Raw genomic sequence first — 26,182 nt, 5'->3', positions numbered from 1 at the left:
AACATGGCCCCTAAGGGCCTCCTGGTGACAAACGCCCCAAGGATCTTTCTAAATGATCCAACATTCAGAAAGGATTGGGCCCTAATAGCGTGGCATTGTACGCATGATTGGATTGTATTAATTCTAAAAACGGCTCTGAGATTGTCGGAAGCTATCCAAATAGAAATCCAGAAAACTGAGACACATATCAAAACAAGCATAACTGGGTACAAAAGGAAACTTGATTAAATAAACAAGGAGATAAACGAATATAAAGACAACCTGACCCAACAAAAGGTGACAAAATTCCAGAAGGATCTGAAAAGATTTTCCTTCGTCAAAACTTACCCTTACTCTGACCCTGACTTTAAACCACCAGAAAAGCCCACATCTGATTCCGAGGTCTCAAGTAACTCATCAGGCAGCAGTAGTGGGTCAAATGCTAGCACTAACAAGCAACGAGGCAGAGGAGGCAGAAGAGGACAGGGAAATTTCTGGCCTGGTTTCAATCCTCCCATGTTCCAAGACCCCTTTAACCAAGCAGCCAATTTTCCTATGTATGGATGGCAACCTCCTTTTCAGCCACATTTCCAACCACCCCCTTTTCATCAAAACCAATTTCGACCCCCTTTTTTCCCAGGGGCAGAAGGGGAAGAGGAAAAAACAGACAACCCAACCAAGTACACTGGGAGGAGGACGACCCAGTGAGCAACAAAACAAAGAGCAAGGCGGGTCCCAGCAGTGCGAGACCCTAGTTACCAATCTATCATCAAGACCTCTAACTTCAACTGAAGAATGTGTCCTGAATAAAGGACTTGGTTTTGTCCCCACAGCCCGGTTGGACAAATTCCAATTACACTGTGAGCTAGCGGGGTTCTTTAGAAAATTAAGACTCAAGGCATTCTTTGAAAAACAAGGCCCACCAAGAGAAAGTGAAGCGACAAATGAGAGCGGACTAAGGGTCAAATCCACCTTTATGCCACCACCACATACTACCCCAGTTGAATTGATTGCTTTTGAACAAGCTGTTTATAATGATGTTGAAAAAATGCATACGTCCTCCCAATTCCAAAACATGAGTAGAGCGGAAAGTACAGCACTGAAAGAACTAGGCACCTGTGAAACCACTATAATAAAACCAGCTGACAAAGGTGGGGGACTGGTGGTTATGGACATAACCTCCTACCGCGAGGAATGCATCCGACTCCTCAGTGATACTAAGAACTATCAGATCCTCAATACTGATCCCACAGATGAGCTGAGAGCAGAAATACATCAGTTAGTCAAAACTGCAGAAACTTCTGGCGGAATATCAAAACAGGAAGCAGATTACCTATGCACCACTGAGGGTAAAACCCCTTATTTTTACATCTTACCAAAGATGCATAAGGGCAGACTACCCCCTCCAGGACGCCCAATCGTGTCTGGGATTGGCTCTTTGTTAGAACCTCTATCAAGGTTCTGTGACTTTTTTCTGAAAACTGTTGTTCAAAACACAGTTACTTACCTGCAAGACACTAAGAGCCTGCTAAACCTACTACAGAACCTGGAGGTTGATGATCAAACTATCCTATTAAGCTTTGATATTGAAAGTCTGTACACGAGTATACCCCAGGACGACACCATCCAAGTCCTTGGTAACACCCTGGATAATGCAGACTGGCCATTTCGTACACCAAAAGCCTTCATTCTAGAATGTGCCAAAATGGCACTAAAACGCAATTACTTCAATGGACGGACCACAGCTGTGTCCACTTCACCTTCAAAAGAACGACGACCCACCACCACCAGCAACAGGTTGCCCGCAGAAGCTGGAACAAGATCACAGGCGACCAGCTCGCCACCTCCTTGAGCCAGCACCCTCCCGCCAGCTCAGCGAACCCCAGCCATGCCGCCGACAACCTCACGAAGTGGATCAGCAACTGCGCGGACGAGCTTGCACCGCTGAGGACCCCGCCCAGCAGACCCGGCAGCAAGAAAGCCCCATGGTTCACCGACGAACTCAAGAGCTCCAAGAAGAACTGCCGAGCCCTCGAGAAAGTCTGGAGAAGGGAACCAACACCGGACAACATAACCACCTTCAAGCTCGCCACCCGGAAGCACCACCAGCTGATCCGCACCGCCAAGAAAACTGCTTTCAAGGACCGGCTGGACAACAAGGCTCACAACTGCAAGGAACTCTTCAACATCGTGAAAGAGCTATCCAACCCCAGCGCAAGAAACAACGACATCACCCCATCGCAAGACCTCTGCAACTCCCTCACCTCATACTTCCACAACAAGATTGCGGACATACACAACAGCTTCAACAACCAACCAACGCACACCACGACCGAACCACCACCCCCCACCACCACCCTCCGCGCCTGGACTCCGATCAGCACCGAAGACACCATCCGCACGATGAACTCCGTCCACTCCGGATCTCCGACCGACCCCTGCCCTCACCACGTCTTCAACAAGGCCGACGCTGTCATCGCACCCCACCTGCGAGACATCATCAACACATCCTTCGACACCGCCACCTTCCCTGAGAGCTGGAAGCACGCCGAACTCAGCGCTCTACTCAAGAAACCCACAGCGGACCCCACCGAACTCAAGAATTACCGCCCCATCTCGCTCCTCCCGTTTCCAGCCAAAGTCATCGAGAAGACCGTCAACAAGCAGCTGGCCGCCTTCCTTGAGACAAATGGATCCCTCGACCCCTCACAGTCTGGCTTCCGAGCCAACCACAGCACCGAGACCGCCCTCATCGCCGCCACCGATGACATCCGAGCCCTGATGGATAATGGAGAAACAGCGGCCCTCATCCTCCTAGACCTCTCTGCGGCATTCAACACTGTCTGCCACCGCACCCTAGTGCAGCGCCTCAGCAACGTCGGAATCCAGGAGAAGGCTCTGGAATGGATCATCTCCTTCCTCGACGGAAGAACACAGAGAGTCCGCCTACCACCGTACAAGTCAGAGGCCACCGAAGTCATCTGCGGCGTCCCTCAAGGATCCTCGCTGAGCCCCACCCTCTTCAACATCTACATGAGCCCCCTTGCGGCCATCGCACGCCAACACAACCTCAACATAATCTCCTACGCCGACGACACCCAGCTGATCCTCTCCCTGACCAACGACCCCGCCGCCGCCAGAGCCAACCTTCACGAAGGGATGAAAGAGGTAGCCGAGTGGATGACGACCAGCCGCCTGAAACTGAACTCAGACAAGACGGAGGTCCTCATACGGGGCTCCTCGCCCTCCGCCTGGGACGACTCCTGGTGGCCTCCCGCCCTGGGCACCGCACCCAAACCGACAGACCACGCACGCAACCTGGGCTTCATCCTGGACTCCTCCCTCTCCATGACCAGGCAAGTCAACACCGTCTCCTCGGCGTGCTTCAACATCCTACGCATGCTACGGAAGATCTTCTGCTAGCAGGATCCCCATCGAGACCAGGAAGACCGTCACCCAGGCCCTCGTCACCAGTCGACTGGACTACGTCAACGCCCTCTACGCCGGTACCACCGCCAATCTCCAGAAGAGACTCCAGCGGATCCAGAACGCCTCAGCCAGACTCATCCTCGACATCCCATGAACAAGCCATATCTCCGGACATCTGAGAGACCTGCATTGGCTCCTCGTCAACAAAAGAATCACCTTCCGCCTCCTCACCCACGCACACAAAGCCCTACACGACCAAGGCCCAAGCTACCTCAACAACCGAATCAACTTCTACCCTCCCAAACGCCACCTCCGATCAGCCAACCACGCCCTCGCCGCCGTCCCCCGCATCCGAAGAGCGACAACAGGAGGAAGGTCCTTCTCCTACCTGGCCGCCAAGACCTGGAACTCCCTCCCGACCGACCTGCGCCTGACCCAAGACCACCTCTCCTTCAGGAAGAAGTTGAAGACCTGGCTGTTCGAGCAGTAACGGCACCCCCTCCCCCCAGCGCCTTGAGACCCTACGGGTAGGTAGTGCGCTCTATAAATGTCTTTGATTGATTGATTGATACTTTGAATTTGAGGGTACCCTGTACTTACAGACTGGGGCACGTCAATGGGAAGCGTTTTTGCCCCCAGCATAGCTGGTCTGTACGTCTATGATTTTGAAAAAAAGTTCATTTTGAATGAGATTAACCCTTTCCGCAACAACCTAACCTTTTGGAGACGTTATATTGATGATGTCCTGGCGATTTGGCAGGGACCTGTCGCACTTCTTGATGAATTAATTACCTGGATAAACACATGTGATAATAACCTCAGATTTACCAACTGTAATGATAAGGAACGAATTGTGTTTCTGGATGTAGTCATCAGTAAAGAGAACAATCATTTGGAGACAAAAACTTACTACAAACCCACCTCAAAAAATAATCTGTTAAGATTTGAGAGTTTCCACCCACGTCCTCTTAGGGAAAATTTACCCTACGGTCAATTTTTGAGACTACGCAGGAACTGCAGCAAACTATCTGACTACAAAGAACAAGCAAAGGACTTATCTGAGAAACTAGAAAACCGTGGTTATCCCAACAGGGTTGTAAACAAGTGCCAAAAGAGGGCCAGGAACCAGCCAAGAGAGGCACTGCTTGAAGGAAAAAAATAAGACGAATGATGAAATTCCTATCACATGTGTGACCACATTTAACTCAATTTCAAATCAGGTGACCAGAAGTATAAATAAGCACTGGGGAATCTTAAATACCGGAAATCTACACTGGGAGAAACCGCTGTTCTCTTTCAAAAAGTCACACAGTCTCAAGGACACTCTGGTCAACACTAGACCAAAAGCAAAGACAGTATCAACCACCCAATCTTTCACACAAACTTGGGGTCTACCAGATGTGACCGGGCACTACCGCTGCGGAAACTGCAGTGTTTGTCATCTGACAAGGAACACAAAAACTCTGGATTTGGAAGATGGCAAAACATGGAGGCAGATCGCTCACACTAACTGCAACAGCAGTAACGTAGTGTATTTAATTGAATGTACCTGTAACAAACGGTACATAGGAATGACCACTAGAAAAGTGAAACAAAGGATTTGCGAACACCGCAGCACTATTCGCTGCAAGAAAAATGCAACCCGACTGACAGATCACTTTATTGAGAAGGGTCACACACCAAATGACATGTTCTGGACCATCATTGAACAAGTAGCATCTGGTCCCAATTTACAGAAACGCTTATATGAGAAGGAGCAGAGATGGGTGTATAGACTATCCACACACCTAAATGGTCTGAATGATAATATACCTTGGGCAAGTGTGCTTTAAGTCCTCTTATGAGACTCCAACCTTTCTTCTGTACAATCCTGCTTCTTGAGCCATGTGTATCCCTGACTGAATTGAACCTAACTCTGTCTTTTACAAACAGTTCCAAGAACCTGACTCCATTTTTTACAAACAATTCCAGAAGCTTATCCTCAGCCCCCGGATAAAACTTTTATCGTTGTAAACTATTGTAGTAGTAAAAAACCCCTTTTGAATGAATCAAACCCATAGTGTCCCCTCGCTCTCTCTTTTTTCCAAAGAGCACATTAACGACCTTGCCAGCTATCTCTTTATGTCATACCAACACTTTTTTCTGGTTTGCTTTTGGAAATACGCAAAACGTTTCCACGTTTCCTTGACCACCACTACCTGTGCCTATTGACCTTCCGTAGTTGGTTCGATGAATGTGTGACGTCATCACGCCACGGCAACCCTGCCAGCTATCTCTTTATGTTATACCAACACTCCCTTCTGGTCTGCTTCTAGGGAAACGCAAAACGCTTCCATGTTTCCATGACTACCTTGGCCTTCCGGAGTTGGCTTGATGAACGCATGACGTCATCACGCCACAGAAACCACGCCCACCCTGATTCCGATGGCGGCTGCATTTATCATTGGCGCCGCATTCGGATCTTGACGGGCGCAAGGAGGGGGGATATAGGTATATGGCCTGAACTGTCCACAAAAACTGTAAGTAGATCCTGTCCTTCCCGAAGTACGAAACGCAACCGTTTCTACTTTTTAATTTACACAGCTGTCAGGTACCTACGAACTCTCCACGAGGTACTCAGCTGACCCTTTTTCTTTCTTTTTTTCAGAATATGTTTTCTCCACTGTGGCCTCCCTTCCCCCTTAACCCGTGCAGCCTAACAACCCCTATTTAGGAGTAAGCACGTTTTATTTACATTTTATGTTACATGTAGTGTCTGTATTGTACTGTCTGGTCTGGATCAAGTTGTAACAATAGCACGTCGGTAATCCGCATTCACTACTATGGATATGTATGCTGTCGAACCACGCACTTGTAGTATAAGAAAGTAGGCGGTAAATTAATAACGCGCTTTCACTATTCACACTTATATTGATAGGTGTGCCAAGAAAAGAAAAAAATTATTTCATCCACTAATTAGTAATTTATCCACTAATTAGTATTGCCCTAAATTTGGATCACCACGAATTGCACCTATTTAGTCCGCATTAACCGATTGTGGGATGATTTCACAGAAAGAGCAGATTCAGCCACTTCACTACGTTACAGGCACGTAACTAGTTTTGTAGACTTATACTTTCTCTTTCTTTACAGGATTTTTACTGTTTTGGTAACCACTTTTTGGGTTACCCGTTTTTTGCCCTGTAACTAATTTTGTTACTAGGGAACAAAGGAGTGTAGGTATGGCAGGGTGTTAGTGTACCCTGACCACCCACCCCCTTCTATGGTCCTGAAGAAAAACCGGGAATATCCACTTGGTTTGAAACATGTAGACCTTGCACACATATTATAGATACATTTGGTCAAACTAAAACCTTTACTGTATCGACACATACACTGTTTTTACTATTGTCCAGTAGACTTAAGAATAAAATTTTCACACATAAGCCATACCAGGACAATTTTTAACTCACTGATTCCTTTTTTTGCATTCATCACTCACATACCTGCTCCACTGTATTCCAGGTGTCGCAGCACACCTTGATGGCACTCGGCTGTCAAGGTGGCCCCGATGATGAAGCATGTCACCGACCAGGTTGGTGAGTGAGGGGTTTATTAAAAACAAAGAAGGACTTCTTCTTTTTACTCATTAGAACTCCATCCCACCGAAAATCGCTCTTTGAGCTTTGTATATGGTGGTACTCCTTTTTTTGTTATTTATCTTCTATTTTATACCCTTCATTTTTGGTTCACATTTCCAATGTACAGTTCTTGTTTTTCAGATCCCCGTAAATGCCATTGTGATAATGTATTTGAATAAAGCACCTCTCATTTTATGCTTTTTTTTACTTTGTGTAGTGCTTATCAAATCCGCTTTTTGGCCACAATTTTACTTTCTGATAATTTCAGACAACATACAATTGACATGATCTATTCCAGAAACTGGGATCAATACAAACTTGCAGTGCGGTGATAAAATTTCATTAGATGCACTTTGAATGTCATTGAAAATATATGAAGGAGTTAATTGCCTGCACAGTTATTGAATATACATTTCTACAGTAACTTGTAGATTAATTTGTCCTGATTGTACATTTTAATGTTTTTAACTTGTTTTTATCATATATCTTATATCATGTCATGTATTTTTTTATTTGTACGTTTTGATTTGTACTTTTATGGCTATTCTTAGCCGAAAAAAATTATTGACTGACTAATTATTCAAATATTAATTTAAATAGAAATTACTCCATTATATTTATTTGATAGTGCGATTTATCCTAATTTAGGGTGTTAGAGCACTTTACATCACACACACATTATGCAGACAATGAATCATAAAAGCTTATAAATCAGTGTACAGGAAATGTTACACTAAACAATGAAGGCTACAAGGTGTAGGAAAGAGTCACCTATCATCTATTCTGTTAGGCATTATGGGGCATATTATCAAAAACAGGCGATAAAATTATCGCTGCTTTATCGGCAGGAAACTGCCGCTAAAGCGGCGATAATGGGCTTGATAATATGCCCTTATGAATTCCCATAGCAGCCCAGGTTAACACCAGAACCTGGGCTGCTCTGGGAATTCACAAGGGCATATTATCAAGCCCATTATCGCCGCTTTAGCGGCAGTTTGCAGCCGATAAAGCGGCGATAATTTTATCGCCTGTTCTTGATAATATGGCCCCCGATTTTATTAGTGATTGGTCTGGAGAAATGCAATTAGTATTTGAAAGATGTTTGGATCTAGCTTTGCTTTTTAAGACTTTATAACTACCCAAATTAACTTTTTGATCAGCTTTGTAATAATGAAAGATTGAGCAAAACTACACAAAGTTCTAAACCTATGTTGTTCAGTTTGCATGCAGCTCCTTGAAGCCGGTCCTTATGTCACTTTGGAATATTTGAAGGATTGTAACTTATTAACTGAAAGGAACAACATTACCTCTGTGGTGAAAGGAATAACCCACTAAGCTATCTACGTAACATAGAAATGTGTGAACTGCATGTTACACAAGCTTTGGAGAAGGTACATTAACTCTCCGTGCACTTTATGATGAGTTAAAACTGTGACTAGACAAAACACAGATCCCTCCGACAAGCGCATTAAACACCAGAGCTATCTTATCATTTCTATTATTCCCTAAAAATTGTTGGGCACACAAAGATGTCTGCTTCAGGTACTTTAACCCCTTAGGGATATTTGAAAATGCAGCCTGTTTGTGACAATTTAAGTAAGCCAGAATAGATTTACTGTTACATATGTCCTTCTTTGCTGCAGTTTTTTTAAAAATGAATATATACATTGACTGCCAGTCTCTGTTTTTTGTGACTCTACCCCTTGTGACTCCACCCCGTTTCTGTTGCCACACCTTGAACCCCAATTGATGGAATTCTGAATTAAGGAGCATATTTTCAAACAGATCAACGGGTGCAGCGCAGTAGATGAAGTTGTTGCTCTGCATTTCCTGAATGGGAGAGTAGAATTGTGCCACATCTTCTAAGAAATGGCGCAGTTCTGCTCTTTCCATGTGCTGGCACACTTGTAGCTGCCTGGTGCCAACACATTATATTAAACGGTAGACCCAAAATCACTAGGACCTGGGTATGAGACAGTATAATAAAGGGTGGTCCCAGTAATCTAACATCAAAAGGCGTTAATAAAGCATAACTTACATTACTAGAGAAATCAAACGGAAGATAAAACTTGTAGCAGTGCTATTTAATCTCAGTCATGGGATACATTTGAAATAACATTTTGAGTGCCCGATCATGGGATGACGCAAGGGATAAGGACACGTGAGTGGTTTGAGTGAAGGTAGTGAGATACGTGAAAGTTAAAAAAGTAGTGTGTTATACAATTTTACTGTTCATTCGGCATAACATTTCACAGCCAAATAGTACGACAAATGGAATAATTCATACAGTCTTTTACATAGCCATGTAATACAACAAATCACAGTAGATCAGGTACTGTTGATGATATTGGCGTCAAGGTAGTGTTGACGTTTCGACCCCATGTGTGTAGGTTCCTAAGAGCCTTACTAGCGGGGTCATGCTCAGGACTGCCTTGTGTGTGAAGGGGAAGGGGCCGCGTGGTTGAAACTAGGTGGTCCTCCCAAGGGGTTTAAGTGAGGATTAATGGGCCCATTGGCTCCAAAGGCTTAAATTGGGGGGAGCGCGAAGAACACTTAAGGATTACGGGTGGTCCTCAAAGGTCCACGTTTTTATAATTATATTAATCCATTTATATCTCCATCTAACTGTTTATTATTGATAGCCCGGTAGCCTCCGTGGCTGTTACCGCACTCGCCGGTGAAATTCACGCCGAGATGGTGAAGGGTCGTAACGGTGCTGGATCACTACTCGTGTGTCGTCCTTCTCTGAAATCAAAACTGGGAAAACACACGGGCAGCCTTGTACTAAAGAGCAAGAGTGTCTGCGTTCTCCTGCACAAAAACTACCCATAGAAGATATTTCTCCTAGGCATGAGTTCTACAGAAAGATCACAGAAACAGAGTGTGATTCCTGAAACAGCAGCCTGAAAATATCAACCGTTTTTTATAGGATTGGTTAAGCAACTCAGTGGCATTAGAGTTGCAGTTGCTGCTACTGGGTGCTCTCTGAATATTAAACCATGAAGGCTGGGATAATATATTACAGAGAGCCTGAAAATGACAGTGCAAGACTTTGAAAATCAAAAGATCTCCGTTTTCATAGGCTACACTCTGACGCTGTCTATTTCAGGAAGTCACTCGATGACTATTGGGCCTTCACCGTGTGGCACAGGTATGAGAATGAAAAAATAAAACCCACTGCACCCAAGTCACAGCGCAGAGAGGCATATGTACAAGGAAACTGTCGGAGGCGTGCGTTAAGCCAAGATAGCTGATGCCGCGTTCTGACAGCTTCCAAACACAGGAATGCGCCGTATTTGCAGGAATGTGGGGTACCCCTGTGTTTCCCCTTGTGCTGGTCCTGAATTTAGCTGCCTAGTGCCAAGGCAGGCACCCTTGTACCATTGTCCAAAGGTGCCTATGTTGCAGGGACTGATTGTTTATGTGCAGGAAGGTATCCTTTCCTGCACATAAACAATCGGCGATGCCGATTTGTAATTTTATGTGTGCTGCTTTATGCAGCACACATAGAAGTTGCAACTCATCATTTTTCAATGATTGTCCTGCACATGCACAATCAATAGTGGTGTTTCTATGTGTGCTGCAGCATGCCGCACACATAGAAACAGCAAACACCAGGAAAAATTAAACATTTCTTCTCATTTCGCCAGGTTAAGACCAGGTTTTCCTTGGTCTTATTTTTGACACTGCCTCCTATTTATGCCACCCTTGTAAATAGGCTGCAGCGTCAAAAAGCAATGGGTGTTGCGGCGAAACACCCACACAACACCTTTTACCTGCCCCTTTCTCGCTAAGTGCTGTGTGAAAGGTGGCCTTATTTACAAGGTGGCGTTAAGAGGAAGGGTTTATTGCCACAGGAACGTCATAAAAAGTGACTTTCCTGAGCCGATAATTCCTTGTAAATATGTCTCAGACTCTTGCACTCTGGGCACAAGTTCCTGTGCAGTCTTTTGTGACAAAATGATGCCCACACCTCCTGTGTAAACGAGAGTGAATCTTATAATATTAGTTCATGCTCAATTTACAAGAAAAACAAGTCTGAGCAGGCTTTCTCAGATTTTAAAGAGCACTGGGCCTTATGCAAATAACTCTTATCAAAACAATGACGTTATCTTAATTGGAGCATTGATCCTACCCCGTGCCATGTTGACGATGCAAAACGTGAAAAACCACAGTTGACAGCTTCAGAGGTGAGTTAACTTTTCAGAAGCCCTAGGCAAGGCAAAATAAAATGGCATTTCCTCGCCAGCACACACGTCTTTTGTTATTTGCAGGGCCACTGGAATTATGCAATTGTGCGGCTACAACTTTTTTTCCATAATTATGCATTTGCCACATAGTCCATCATCTGCTGCACAATTTGCAGGTTTTAGGAAAAAAAATATTTTTTACTTTTCTAGCTTAAACTGATCAAAAGTTACAAAAAATGTGGCAACGTGTTCTTGCGCAGTAGAAGGCTTTTCGTAAACGTTAACTGGTCATCTTTCAGTTGTTTATTTCTGCATTTTTACAAAGTAAGCAAGTAATACCATACAAAATGTGCAGCATTATGCCGCATAACTCGGTTTTTCTTGCGGCATAGGTTGATAGGTTGATTACACATAATCAGGGCCACTAGAATTATTATTTACTGATTTTTACATGTAAATACAGACAGAAAACTTTAATTTTCTTGTCTGTATTTATTTTTAAATGTGGATAGATACGGAAATGTGGTTGCTTTTTGAGTAGTTCTAAATACTGTTTGCCATGACTGCCAGGCCAATTGATGTGTGGGTTGATAGAAAATGGGGTTACAAAAGAAAGGACTTCTAGTAAAGAGCCTTTAAAAGCAGTAGATATGCACAAGGTTGATACTGAAATTTGCATTTTTTCATGTAAGTGCACTGATTTATCATCTGTGGGTCTTCACAGTGCTGAAACCTGGCAGACTTTCAAGCATTAGTGCATGTTTATCGGTTAAATAAATGTGGAAATATACTAATTTCAGCTTAATTTTCCCCAAAACCCAAAATAAATATGGATAAATACAGATAAAATTAGCAAAAAAGAAATATGGATAAATACAGACGGAAATGGCAAAAAAAAAATAGATACCATAAAACCGGGAGCCCTAATTATGTGTAATCAACCTTTTATAATAGGTGTCTCCTCGCATACATGGTTTCAGAATCATTTGTTTCTTCCACAAAACACACCTGACCCGGTCAATTTACCTACAGTCTGTGACGTTTGTTTGCCAGGATTGGCTGACCCTGTCAAAAGTGTAGGTTTTTGATCACGGTAGCTGAAGTAGGGTAAAGCTTCTTAAGTGTCATCAAACAGTGCTTTTTTTTCAGGAGCAGGCTGGGACGTCTCCTGTGTTTGTAACAGATCTTTGTTGACACAAGCTGTCTTAGTAGACAGGGTTTAACTGATTTGTGGTAGGTTTGGGCCATGTTGGGTGAACGTTTGCAGTGTATGAAGGCACTTGTTCTATGGATGTTGCTTACTGCTGTGTCTTAAAGGCTTAATGCTGCTGTAACAAGTGACACCTCTCGACTAAGTTGGCTTCAATTTAAGGGTCTTAGAATGGGGCGTGGAGGATCTGCATGTTTATATTCAGCGCGTGGGTCTGTGAATTGTAGGTATCACAGAGATCGCTGCAACCGTTGCATTAACCCACCAAGCTACCTTTTCATATTGTACCTATGGGTGGTAAAATGTGAGGTGCCATCACTACGTCTGTTTTCACATCGAGGGGCCTGCTACAGCTCCTCTCCTGATATTCGGGACTGTAGAGCCAATTCCACTTTAAGCAGATATTAGAGAAGCTGGTAGCAGCACAGGGCTAAATAAAAATGTAAAAACAGGTAGGGAAGTACCCAGGCCGCCTGCTGCTCGTGGCATGTTTACGGTAGGAGGGCCTTGGGTACTGTGTGGATTTGCTCTCCGTTGGCACCAGGCTCAGAAAGGTATCTAGGCAGAGTGCCAGCCCTCCAGCACAGCCGTGTTCCTGCCACAGTCCTGATAAGGAAAGTGCAAGGTGGTGGCGTACAATTTCTGATAATATACAGGGCCCCTGAAATGTTCATTTATCGCATTCCAACTGTGCTTTGTGTTTAATCAAGTGGAAGGTGGTTTCACATTCCAACAACCCCTGTGTTGGCCTCTCAAATGGCCTCATTTACAAGCCTATTGCACCCTGGTGCGTCACTTTTTTTTAAACGCACCGGCGGCGCAATGGTCTTGCCCATATTTTGAAGGCCAAGTAAAGTCACCCTGCGTAAAATACTGTTTTACTTTTTTTCTCCTCATTGTTTTCCCTATTTCTATGCGCTCTGCAAATGCAGCACGCATAGAAAGAGGTAAATATCACCAATCATTGTTTTTGTGAAAAAACAAACATCCCCGCAATGCAGGCACCCTTGCAACATGACGCAAGGGGGCCTGAGCTGGTGCATGGCAGCCAATTGTTCGCCAGCGCAGGGGAAAGCACACGGATGCGTTGTATTGTTGTTAATACGACACATTCCTGTGCTTTTAAAATGACGCTTTTCGGCACAGAAAAATAGCTTGCACCGCCACTCTGTGTCATTTTGTAGCAAATGAGGCACATAGTTTGTAAGTGTTTCTTTGCTGGAAAGGTACTAATCTCTCCTTCCACAGTAGTTAAGAATGAGGTACGAGAACCCTTGTCAGCCGCCTCGGATATTCTGTAACCTCACTAGCACACTTCCGGCTACGATCATACTCTTCGCACTGAAGGACCGGTTATTCTGTTATCAGTTCTTTAGAATCTTTCATCCACCTGCTATTAAGAATGATATCTGGAACATAAGAGTGCACTAACTTATTCTAAGAACAGTGGTGGCTCCTCCATAGGGTTGTGGGGGTGTCGCCCCACTGCATTCTCGCGATGCGAGTAGCAGAAACATAAAATGGTAAAACTACCACTTTATGTTTCTGCTTCTCGCACTGCCAGAAAGCAGAAGTGCCTGATTGGGGGCGGGCAGCTGGGCGGTCCTGCTCGATGGCAGGGGGGAGTGGCTTGCCCACTGATATGGGTACTGACTGTTTGGTCGGCCCCAGGGCCGAACAACCCAGTCATGCGCACTCTCCCTAGAGAAAATGGCCTCCGTACAGGCGCCCAACTGGGGCGCTCTCTGCTGCGCTTTACCAATCAAAAAGCAGACTGGGCATGAGCAGAGTCGACGGCACTTGGAGGAGGGTACGTTGTTTATTTTATTCTCTGTCCCGCTTCTCTCCCCTCCACCGCCCAACCGATCCTTGCCGGCCGCAACTGGTGCCCACTTTCTAAAACTGACTGGTATGAGGTCACATCGTACTGTTCATTGTGTCTTCCAAGGGTTCAGCACCCGTAGTGGTTTTCACGGACTGTGGGGGTCAAAAGATGGTTGGGGTAAGTGCAATGGCAAATAGTCTTTCAGCATGGAAAGGCGGGACAGTGCAGTGTCAGTCGGCCTGCAAAGATAAAAGTGTATGTATCTTTTGCCGATCCCATTTCATCCCGCTGGACACACTGTCCGCAGGTTGCCCCTTGGTTCCGCGTTGTGCTTTCGAGCCAAGAGGCGGCGTCGATGGTTGACTGGGGTGCGTCTGGGCCTTGTAGGGCGGTTTATCTTGCCTCCTGGCGGCGTTTTTGGCCTGAATGCTCCTGTCCTCCGGGTGTTATGGATCGCGCCTGGCTTTGGCGCTAGTTTGTGGAGTAGTTACTGTTTGAGGGGCATGTTTTCTTCATGTGTGGACATGTACTGGGGGCCAGAGGGGTCGTAAGAGCTTGACTGGGCAGTCCCTTTGGGTTGGAGGGAGGGCTAGTGCTGCCGAGGTCACCATGTTGATGCCCATACGACTGGCCCAATTCTTCTGTTGAACCAGCTGTTTGAGTGACACTGTTTATCTACAACAGTTTACAAACATCATGCATGACAATGCATAAAGCACGTTATTGCTTGTGGCATGCCAATCATCCAACAGTTAGAGTAGACCAACCATTGTGTGTTAAACTGTTATTTACCCATGACAGCAAGTGTTGCTTTTTATTCTGCTACGTCATTTCTATAGCACTGTTCAACATCTTGTTGAAGCAGCAGACTTGTGGAGTGGGGAGTTTCCCATTTTCTAGTGCATGGATAAGGGGAAAGGTATTGACTGCAGAGACATTGGTGTGGGGTTTTGCTTTCGGGTTTGCAGTGTGTTGTAGAGACTTAGCATGAACTTATGCAAGAAGTGGAATGTAAAGGGAGTGTGAGGAATAGCTTGACAGCGGATAAACACCCGAGTGACTTGAGATCAGCAGGGTCTGCTTTTGGGTGCATATTTCCTGTGAGGAAGAAATTACACAACAAGGAATAATGCCCTTGTCTGGACACAAATAGTTGCACACCTCCGATTCACACTCGAAGCATTACAGAGATCCACATTCTAATCATCAACACAATATGCACGTTAAAATAATATAAATTAATGACACATGCTAAATGTGTAAGGAAAGCATTCACACACATAACAAAATCTACAAATAGCGACCAGTGTGTGTTTTCGCATTGTGTGTGTAATTTTGCATGCATTTCCTGTGTTTTTTCTTTATGCAGGATAGTGTGCTCTGGGGCATATAGTAAATCTTAAGTTTTATAAGCAACTTTGGAGCTCGGTTCCATATAAGCAGAAGTCTATAATCCAAATTCCTGATACAGGCACAGATACTAAAACGGAGTTCATATACTTAAAATGCAGTTAATGGAAGTATAAACAAAGGATATACACACATTTCTGCTTGAGTGTAGACGTACGCTGACACACTCCTTTAGTACTATGCACATTGCATGAAGTGTACACGTACATGGGAAACTATGGATATGATACTACTACACATAACACTATGGCTCAGATTTACAAATACTTTATGTCAGATTTGTGTTACAGCTGCAGCAAAGGGTTATATTTGTGCTTACTTTCCAGTCCTAAAGTAAGATAAATACCACTTTAAGCTACGTTGTGTCAAGTGAGCATACCAAGGGTGGAACACAGGAGTTCCTATGCAACTACCCAATCGATATCTACTAAAATAGGTTAAACAGGTATTTGCATTAAAAAGCCAGACGTAACCTGTGAGAAAAGGTTTCTTTTCTCAAAGGTTAATAACTTTGCATGTGTGCTGTAATTTACAGCATACATCTAAAGTTGGCCATGACACCAAGGATGACACTGCAGGGGGCCTCAGAAGGGTCATGGAAATTCCTTAACCCACTCAGGCTAGAGTCTGGAAGGAAGCAGTATTTCCCTAACCCTTTTTTCCCAGGCATACTAAAGAGAGTGTTCCTCTGAATGTGTATTATAAAGTTGGTATTTGTCTGGGTGGGTGACAGTGCAAAAACACTGTAGCTGATACTGTGTCAAAGTTTTGTAGCTGGCTAACGTATGGTGTGACCTGTGTGTGATTGACTGGTTCGATGGTAAGATGCAGGTGGAGGGTTGTGGTGTTTATGTTAATAATAGCCCCCTCACCTCCTCCAGCCTGGCAAGTACGTGTAGGGGTTGTGAAATTTGCATTTTCTGATGCATTGCTGTTTTGTGTGTATACATTTTGTACTATGATTATGTGGTTTACTATGATTTTTCAGATTTGTGTATTTAATTGACCAGTTTTGTGTGTGTGTTTTATATTAATCATAAATGAAAAATATGTCCTGTTACTGTCATTATATTACACCTTACATTTCACTAAAACACATGCTGTAATTTATTTTACTTGCTTTAAGGTCTACTTTCATGGCTACTTCTAATTACTTTATTCCAACTTGACTTCACGTGTTAAGTCATTTAAATGTATTATTATTATTATTATTTTAATTTCTCAAATTTGCTTGCAAATGCACCATTTGTCCGCTCTTTTTTCAAAATGTTGTCAGGGGGAGAAGCCCCTGTAGGCTGTTCGGGCTCGCTCGCTACGCTCGCTCACCACACTGCAGTACGACAATTATTTTATGCCACACCACATTCAAATGTCACCAGCTACCACTGTCTAAGTAGCAGCACAATTTCTTCCTCTGGGGCAGCTGGAGAAGTGTTTTGTAAACTGCATCGTGTACTTACTGTTCCAAACTGTAATCATGTATCAAGTGCCTCATCCCTGTGTTTCAGGAAACTGTGCTGTGCAACTCCCAAAGAATTCGAGCTAGATTCAGTGGCCTCGGTCCCTGGTGCACTGACCCAGCCTAACATGTATGTCCAAGGCCAAGACAGTCAGGGTGTTCGGATTATGGCAGCCCCCTGGGTCTGTGTGACACATCTGTCTCCCACACAACTGGAATCTAGTCCCCTTTTCTAATCAAAGCTAAGCTGTGCGTCCGCCGTTGGCTCGGGTGCTCTCTGTGAACCTCTGCAGCTAATGCCCTCTGCTCTGGCATGTGTGTCTTCTCATTGACAGCTGGAACGAAGGCTGCAGGAACTGAACTCAGAGCAGGTGGAGACCCGCGTCAGGAATGAACAACTACGTCAGCTGAATCAAGACCTCCTCGAGCAGCTGGAGCAGAGCAGGTGCAGTCTCGAGGCTGCGCGTGGCCAGCTGCAGACCCTCCAGAAGCAGGCCGACCTTGAACAGGACCTGAAGGACAGGTAGAGCTAGGGAGGGCTGGGAGGGTCTAGAGCAACAGCACATCAACATCATTCCCGCAACCTCAAGCAATACGTTATGCTTGCCTGCTCATCACTGGCTCGTCGCAGTTTTGGTACAATGTTCTGCTATGAAGTGTGGTATGCATATATTGATTGACTGTAAGGAGGAAGGCAGACTTTGACCTTATTTAGCTTGAAATGCTCTTCCAAGGTGAAACATGCTCCTTTTGATGCTCGGTCAGGTGTTATGAACCAGATACAGACCAATTAAAATACAGGTGTCTGTTTTCATACAGAGATCTGGGCTTTTATTGGTTGGTGAGTTCTTACCAAAAATATGTTTTTGTTTACCATTCTACAAAAGACATTTTCCAACTCTGGTGACTCAAGGCATGTTTGTACAAACGGTATCTGTGCTGAACTCAGAGGCCGGCAATCATGTTGCAGATGTACACGGAAGGCTTCTTTTAGACCATATGATATTTTTTTTCTCCCTACAGGGTTGTGTTCAAAGTCTCAAAGAACATGCAGAAAGAAAAACAGAGCCTTCTGCGTCAACTGGAACTTCTCAGGTGAGGGGACCATGGTAGGAGAATGGCATTAAGATGTAGAATTAAATTAAACCACTGGGGGAAGCCCTGTGCATAAATATGGGTGTAACTATGTCTAGGCAGTGTTAACAAATGTAATAGTGGGTGAGTGGGACTCCTTCAGTAAAGACTATGGCATGCGAAACGGACGAGAACCCCTGGACTCCTTTAGCTCACGTTGAAGGGGCTCAAGGAACCCTGCAGTATCCAATCTTGCAAATGAGTCATGGAAGCCACTTGTCATCATCATGGACAATACAAGGAACCTACTTTCGGCACAGAGGGAAGGAGGGCCACATCAGCACAGGTAACAGTAATGTTACCACAACAGAGCGAAGAGGAGTCTGTGCTAGCATATTCAGGGAGATGCTGCTTCTGCTTCTACTCATAGAAAAAAAACACTATAACTAAGGGAAAAAGATTTTTTTCTCTGCCTTTGCCAAGCATCACCGTGAGAAGGGAAGCTGGAATACACCATAGCTGTCCATGTTTAGGTGCCATGGACCAAGAATGCAAAGGCCTTCAGCTGCAGGGTGCATAGAAGCATCCATCATTTAAACAGGGGACTGGGCAGTGCTCATTAAATAAAGCTTAGAAATGGGTTAGGGTGCTAATTGTAAACGTTACACAAGATGGTGGTGGGGACAGCAGCAACACCACAGAGGTCCTCCAGATGCTAGTTCAGTGAGTGAATCACACGTGCCCAGGACAACCATTCACCCTTCAGGGACATCCATGGTGATCTAGAGTCATGAATGACAAGGTAGAGCATGATTGATCCATATATCCTCCCTGCAATGGGCACTGTTGTAGGTGACACACTGTCATGACCCTAGCAGCTATGTTCTGACCCAGGGAGCTGGTGTAGAAACAAAAACTAAAGTGGCACACTACTGCGCCGTACCTCTGATGAGGCTGAAGACTGTTTCATAGGCATGGCACAGTGTGGTCCCCAAGACTGCCAGCCACTATCCTGCCCCCAAAGATGTTAGGTTGATTGGACATAGGACATCCAACTGCAGGGAGGCCTCTGGGCTGGGCTATGCCGCAGGTGATTAGAGACACTCAACGGCAACGTGTCAGAGGAGGTTGGAGCAGCCTAAATGCACTGGCCTTGGTTCTACACAACTGCAAAACACGGAGAGCCACCATCTTTGAAATACGAATGCAGGATCACAACTAGACTGCTGACTTCTACAGCCACTCTAGATCTTCCCATACTATGTGGCCGTATGTTAATCCTCATACAAACAGGGTGCCCACTCTAAATAAACCTCGAATGCAGAAATAACAAAGTCCTAGATTCTGGAAGGTTTAGCATCGGGTTAGCGATCATTTTTTAACATTAACCCAACTCTAAACCTGTTTTGGGATTCACGATCCAACGCAAATAAATATGTGCATTGGTTTGTACAGAAAAGTAATGCAAAGCAGCGTGAAACACTGCTTTGCATTACTATGCGTTAAGTGAGTGTTACATGGGCGGTACCATACAACCACCCATGCCTTTTGACGCTAAACCTGATTCATTAACTAGTGGAATGGGTTTAGCGCCAAAAATTAACTCAGCTGAAAAACGGGCGATAAATGGCGAAATGTTTACATTTCTCCGTGCCTTTCCGACTTTGCATGTGTGCTGCACTGTGCAGCACACATACAAAGTGGGAAATGATTTTGGCATGTCTAGGCATAGTATTTTGTACAGGACGGATACCGAATTTATCTGTGAATATAGCACTCTCCTGCTCTCTTCCTGTCTCACAACACAGTGTAGCCTCTTAGGAGGCTGCGCTGCGTTGCCTGACAGTGTTCAGAGTCTGGGCCAATATGTCATAAACAGTAGCACTCTCTAACATCAAAGTACAGTCATTGTGGAACAAAGGAAATGATTAAACTTGGGAAAAAAAATTACTTGTGTATAATTAAATTACCCTTGAATATGAGCAGTAACTAATTCTGAACAGGAATACATGAACACTTGTCTCCCTCTTTATTAATTTGACCTATCTGTAAACATGTGCCAAATCTATTGAAAGTGCACCAAGGAGACGGGGAAAGACCGTGACTATCCTGAAAAATCTTGAAAACCTAACCTTCCTGCACACAGCAAAAGGGGTTAAAGTAAAACAATAAATATGGGGGAGTGAAGGGGATGGTCAACTGGCAAGAAATATGGCCGCTCACCTAAGTGGCTCTGGTAACTTGTCTAGAATATCCCCTGTCATCCATCTACCTATCTGCTCTGCACTGGTGCCTGACAGTGATACAACTGCAGGAAGAGACAGTGGGTCAGGGCTTATTCCAGCGTGTGCGTCCATGGGCTCAGTAGAGAAAGCTGAAGCATCAGAGTTTCATCGCCATGCCTGTCGTGTCTATAACCCAGGACCAGGCATGGCAGGAAGAGGAAGGGGAAGGGGAAGGGGAGGAGCTTGGTGGCAGCCAGGCAGGAATAAAGAAGTGTTGAAATGCCCGCTGGTATCCCATGTGTTCCTTGGTGCGGGGGCAAAATGCAGCAAACAGGCACACCAAATGTTTTAACCAAGTCAGCCACAAATTCCTGGGAGATTTCTTACCCAAGCAATATCCTCTCGAACAAAACCAGATAGAAATATCATAAGTCTCTAAAAACCTTTCACCCAGAAGTACTTCTGGTCGATTATCCCTGTCATCCAGAATAAAGAAACATACAACCACTCCTCTATTCCATATAGCAGACTTCCAGACCTGGAGGTAGACATTCAACAACCTACTAAGAATCACTGAAACTCAAAGAACCACAAAAGGTGTGACATTCCATTCCAAGGAAAGGGATTTTGCCATCAATCTGTATGACACAAGTACAGTCATGTTTCAAGCAGACCAGAGAAATCTCTCCTTATTTCACTCTTACTACCACCACGTGAAAACGCAGAGTTAAACTAAGAGGAGAACCCACCAAAATCTTTGTCTCAGGTCACAATAATATAGAGCATGATACTATCATTATACAAGCAAACAACACCAGCTCATTTACCCAATCACAATCTCCTCATCACATATAGAGACTGGACACATTAGCCACACATACCCTAATTCCCCACCTCCAAATAGCCCTCATAACCCTCAGTGTGCCAGACGAAGTAGCAGTCTCACCAGATAACCTACCTTCTACAACTACACCTCTACCGGTATTGAACTAATCTGACACCAGACAACTGAGGTACCTCAATTTCAAGTGCAAACCTTTTCAAATTGGGCTCATAAATGCCCGCGGTGCGCCAAACACTCAACAGAATTTCAAAACATAACTGAAGATGAGAAGAGTGCCATTCTGATTCTGGGGATCAAAGAAATTTGGTTCACTTTTGATGCCCTGACTGTCATAAATACTCTTGTTCCAACCAACTGCAGGATCTTACTTTAAATCTTACTAATTGGCCATCATTTACCATGACTCACTAGTCTAAAAGGTGATCAAAAAGCTCAACTGTTCCTTCCTCAACCATTTAACAGCACACCTTTCCACCTGTCCAAACTCACCCTTTTCTTTAACCCTGATGTACTGAAAACCAGGCTTTTCCTTGACATTCCTTAAATAAATCTTAGATCTAACTCTATCAATTTAATCCAATTTTTTAAAAATCCTATTACTTGGAGACAGCCGAACGATAACCAAGTAACAAAAGTTGGGAAAAAGCTAGACCAGGGGTCACTGAACTGGTGTCAGTTCTAACTTTACACACAGACTGCCCATCCAAAATCCAATAGGTATGCCAATCTCATGGTCATACAGTGTCTTGGGTATATCATGACAGAAATCAGTTGCACAAATCAAAGGGCCAGTTATCTAGTAGATTGATGCCTTCACATTGTAAAATCTGGAGAAAGGTCCTCTATCCGGATTTCTAGAGGCCCTGAGTAAAACTTGCCCTCTCCTTCATCAGATAGTACCAGCCCAGTCACCCTCTTCAATACCCTTCACCTCACGATCACCATGTTTCCTATTTAACTGAAAAAAAAACTATTTGGATGATAAATCCTCCAACACTGGTTTGACAATAATCTCTCTAACGTAAAAAGAAAAATGTTCATACTGGAATGACAATGAAGGAAAATGAAGGACGCCCCTGACAAATAAACCTGTAAAGAGCACATGAGAAATTACGATCAGAAAGCAAAGAACTCATGCTATGTAAACTAAATCAAGGAAGCTGCAACCAAACTAAGAACTATTTAAAGACATATCTGACCCGGAAGTACTTTAGAAGAAGTAGACCTCTGTATCTAACCAGCTATATGAATACCTACTGCCATTCTTTGAGAATGAAATCTGAAATATTCATTCTAACATTTACTTCTTAGGTATTTACATAACACCAGAAGCAGAACTCTTTTACCAGCAGAATCTGAATCCGCTACTGGACTGACTCAAAGCATCACTAGTGTGCCCTGCCGCTCTCCCTTCTGGGAAGTCCGGCTTTATTTAAAATGATATCCTTTCTGTGTTTCTTATATGTGTTACAAAATATGCCCCCTGAGGTTCCTAAAGAGTAAGGCACTAGAGGCAGAAGTCCGTCTTCTACTATAGACGGTTGCCCAGCACCTATCGCCTTCCCAAAACTGATGAAGGGCTTGTATGATGGGGTAATTGCCCTTCCAGGTATCCAAAAATACTACTGGGCGTCACAGTTGATTATGAGTAATGACTGGCCATTTATGGCACAGACTGAACTCGCGTTACAAATGGACAGACATGCGATGGGTGCCAGGCCATACCTGGTGGCGCTCTATGGAGGGTGGATGCTAGGCTGGCTACCCACCACGCCAGAACAATGATTAAATTGTGGAAAGTAGTAACTTCAAACTTATGGTGGGGGAGAGGAATACCACAGGCCACCCCATTTTGGGATGTGGAGATGTTGGCAGGAATAGGGAGATTGGAGTGCTTTGATAGGTGAAACCTAATTGCCATATCCATAGTGGGGTACGTATGGGCTAAGGGAGATGTGATTCACCTGGTGGAATTAACGAGAGACTAACAATTAGCAGCCTCCAAGACCTACCATATCTACAGGTGAGACATGCACTGAGATCAGTATTAGAGAAAGGTAGCGAACTGGAGTAAGCCTTCCCCCTGGAAGACAGAATACTAAGCAAACCAATGCATAAAAGAGTCATAAACCTGACGTATCAAAACATTTCTAAACCACACCCCAATGCTCTTGAACAACAGAAGGAACAGTGGTAAATGAATATGGGTGACTTTAAGGATGGGGAGTGTGAGGAGACCCTAGAGGCCTTTAGATAGGTTGCGGTAAAGTCAGGGTTTCGATTGGCACAGCTACGTATGCTACATCGATCATACTGCTCACGAACGGTCCTGCTGAAAATGGGCAGGGACTACCTCCCCTGTGATTATAGGGGAGGACTTTAATGTACTTCTAGATCCTCGACAGGATCGATCCAATTATAGTCACCATGTCACCACCCCGCATTCTAGACGAGCTATGGTCAATATGATGCATGAGGTGGGTCTCCTCGACCTTTGGAGGATCAAGGGGGAGGCGGCACCGGGTTTTAGGTATTTCAGTAAAAAACACGGGCATGCCTCAAGACTGGATTATGTCTTGGTAGACAGGCTAGGTCTGGAGTCTATACACAATATTAAAATACTCCCGAAGATTCTTTCAGACCATGCCCCCATTATATTTACATCTTGGATGGGTAGCACTAGTCGAACTTCTATCAGATGGACTCTAAAGAGGGCTGTACTTCACAATCAGGATATAGTCGCTGCTATTATCACAGCAACTAATAACTACTTTTTAGATAATGTCGGCTCCGCCCCAATCGAGTTTGTTTGGGACGCATATAAGGCCTATATTAGAGGTCAGATTCATAGCCTTACTAGTGCTAGCAATAAAGAGGAGGCTCTTAAACTTAAACATTTGGAAATTAAAATCTCACTAATAGAAAGTAAAAGCCATAGTGTCAATTTAGACAATCTGCCACAGGCTATAGCAGACCTAGAACATCTCCGGCTGGAATATCGCGGGTTGCTGGACTTAAAAGTCAAAGCACAATGGACAGTTCATGCCATGGAGAACTACGAGTACGGAGAGAAGGCGGGGGCTATCCTGGCCAGCAAAATAAGAGTAGATATGGTCAGAAACAACATAAATAGCCTAATTATTGATAATCAGGGAACCATATCATCACAGCAGGTGGATATGGAAAAACATCTACTCTCCCTGTTCTCCAAACTATATGATAAAGATGATTCAGCACCAGACTCAGGCAACACCCTACGGTGGCTGGAGAGTAAGGCCTTGTCAACATTAACAGATCAAGGTCGAGAAGTCCTTAATAGCCCCTTTACGCAGGAAGAAATCGGAGTGTATATAAAGAAAATAAAAAACAACAAAGCGGCCGGTCCGGGTGCCCTTCCGGAGAGCAATATGAAGTCCTACAGAACACCTTAGTGTCACGGCTTTGTGATCTATTTAACTATGTCCATAGTCCGGAGGGTAGGGCACCCCCTTCATGGAAGGAGTCTATAATTGTGTTAATATTAAAACCTGGAAAGGATCCCCTCAAGGCTGACTCTTTTAAACCTATCTCCCTGCTAAACGCGGACTATAAGATCTTTACTAGCGTTTTGGCAGGGAGATTGGCAAAGTTAATTCCACAACGTATTAATTCTGACCAAAAAGGTTTTGTGCCCGGGAGACATATACATGATTTAACCCGCCAGCTGATTGGAAGTATAGATCTAGCAGAGGCACGGTCGGAATTCTTGGCAGTTGCTGCTTACGACGCGGCTAAGGCTTTCGACTGTGTCAACTGGGGGTTTTTGTGGGATGTACTGACCTCAATGGGTTTTGGGACAACCTTTATTAAGACACTGAGGGATTGCTATGAGGGCGCATCTGCTCCAATTCTATTTAAAGGTCTATTAACACCACGTTTCAGCGTAAGGAGAGGAACTAGGCAGGGGTGCCCTATTTCGCCCCTCCTATTCGACCTCTACATTGAACCTTTGGCTCAAGCACTGGGGCTGGATGATCGGGTCACACCCTTCAGGGCTGGAAATTTCAGCTGTAAGTTGGCACTATACGCTGACGACCTGTTAATTTACACTGATAACCCGGTGGAGGTACTTCCCAGAGTGAAAGAGATAATGAAGGACTTTGGCCAATACTCCGGGTGCATGATTAATAATTCAAAAACTGAAATAATGTGCTGGGGGGTAGATAACTGGGGGGGAGCTCAAAGTAAACAGTTTAGATACCTGGGAATAATAATAACACCGGATCTTAACACCATATCACAGACCAACATAAAGAAGGTGACGAAGGATATTGATCATCTTCTGCTGAGATGGCAGAACCTTCAGCTCACAATTTACGGCCGGGTTAACCTGGTTGAAATGGTAATTTTGCCGAAGCTGACATACTTAACACAATTCCACTGACCTTCCCGCATAAATCTTTGGCTAAAATCCAGGGGAAAATAGGTAGCTTTATATGGGCGAATAAGAACTCTAGGATCTCCTGGAAAAAGTTAAAAAGAAGATTGAGGAAGGGAGGGCTTGCGCTTCCGGATATCCTCTCGTACTCCTTTGCCTTCCAATTGAAAAACACCCGATGCCTCCTCTCCAGCCCCGATGATTCCAACTGGGGGCGAGTATTGAACACAATGGTGGAACAAGAGGGTGGGGGTCCTGGGTTCCTCTATAAGTTTGGTGCGCCAAAATTTTATAAAAAGGTCTGTCTAAAGGTTTTGAAACATGCACTCTTAGTCTGGCTTGGAGTTAAGGAAAAATGGGGCATAAAGTATTACTCAGACCATGCCCCAATTTGGGACTCCCCGGGGCTGCCGTCTTGTTTTGATGATAGTCTCTCTCTACCTATTAGGAGAGCTGGGATAATAATATGGTCAGATATAGTATCCTCTGAGGGGGTATTA

The 26,182-nt window shown here is 44.4% G+C and overlaps 1 protein-coding gene across 6 annotated transcripts in view; it reads left to right on the top strand.

The window, feature by feature from the left end:
* Positions 1-26,182, top strand: part of CRACR2B (calcium release activated channel regulator 2B) — a 370,935-nt gene that overhangs the window by 331,452 nt on the left and 13,301 nt on the right. For all 6 annotated transcript variants that reach the window (XM_086957751.1, XM_086957752.1, XM_086957755.1 and 3 more), the window contains 2 exons: positions 17,458-17,645; positions 18,146-18,217. In XM_086957751.1, the coding sequence (XP_086813877.1) occupies positions 17,458-17,645; positions 18,146-18,217 (260 nt within the window). The remainder of the gene's footprint in view (positions 1-17,457; positions 17,646-18,145; positions 18,218-26,182) is intronic.

This window comes from Lissotriton vulgaris, chromosome 2_1 (genome assembly GCF_964263255.1).
Source record: "Lissotriton vulgaris chromosome 2_1, aLisVul1.2, whole genome shotgun sequence".
NCBI classification, from domain to species: domain Eukaryota; kingdom Metazoa; phylum Chordata; class Amphibia; order Caudata; family Salamandridae; genus Lissotriton; species Lissotriton vulgaris.
This window is presented reverse-complemented; position numbering and strand designations above follow the sequence as displayed.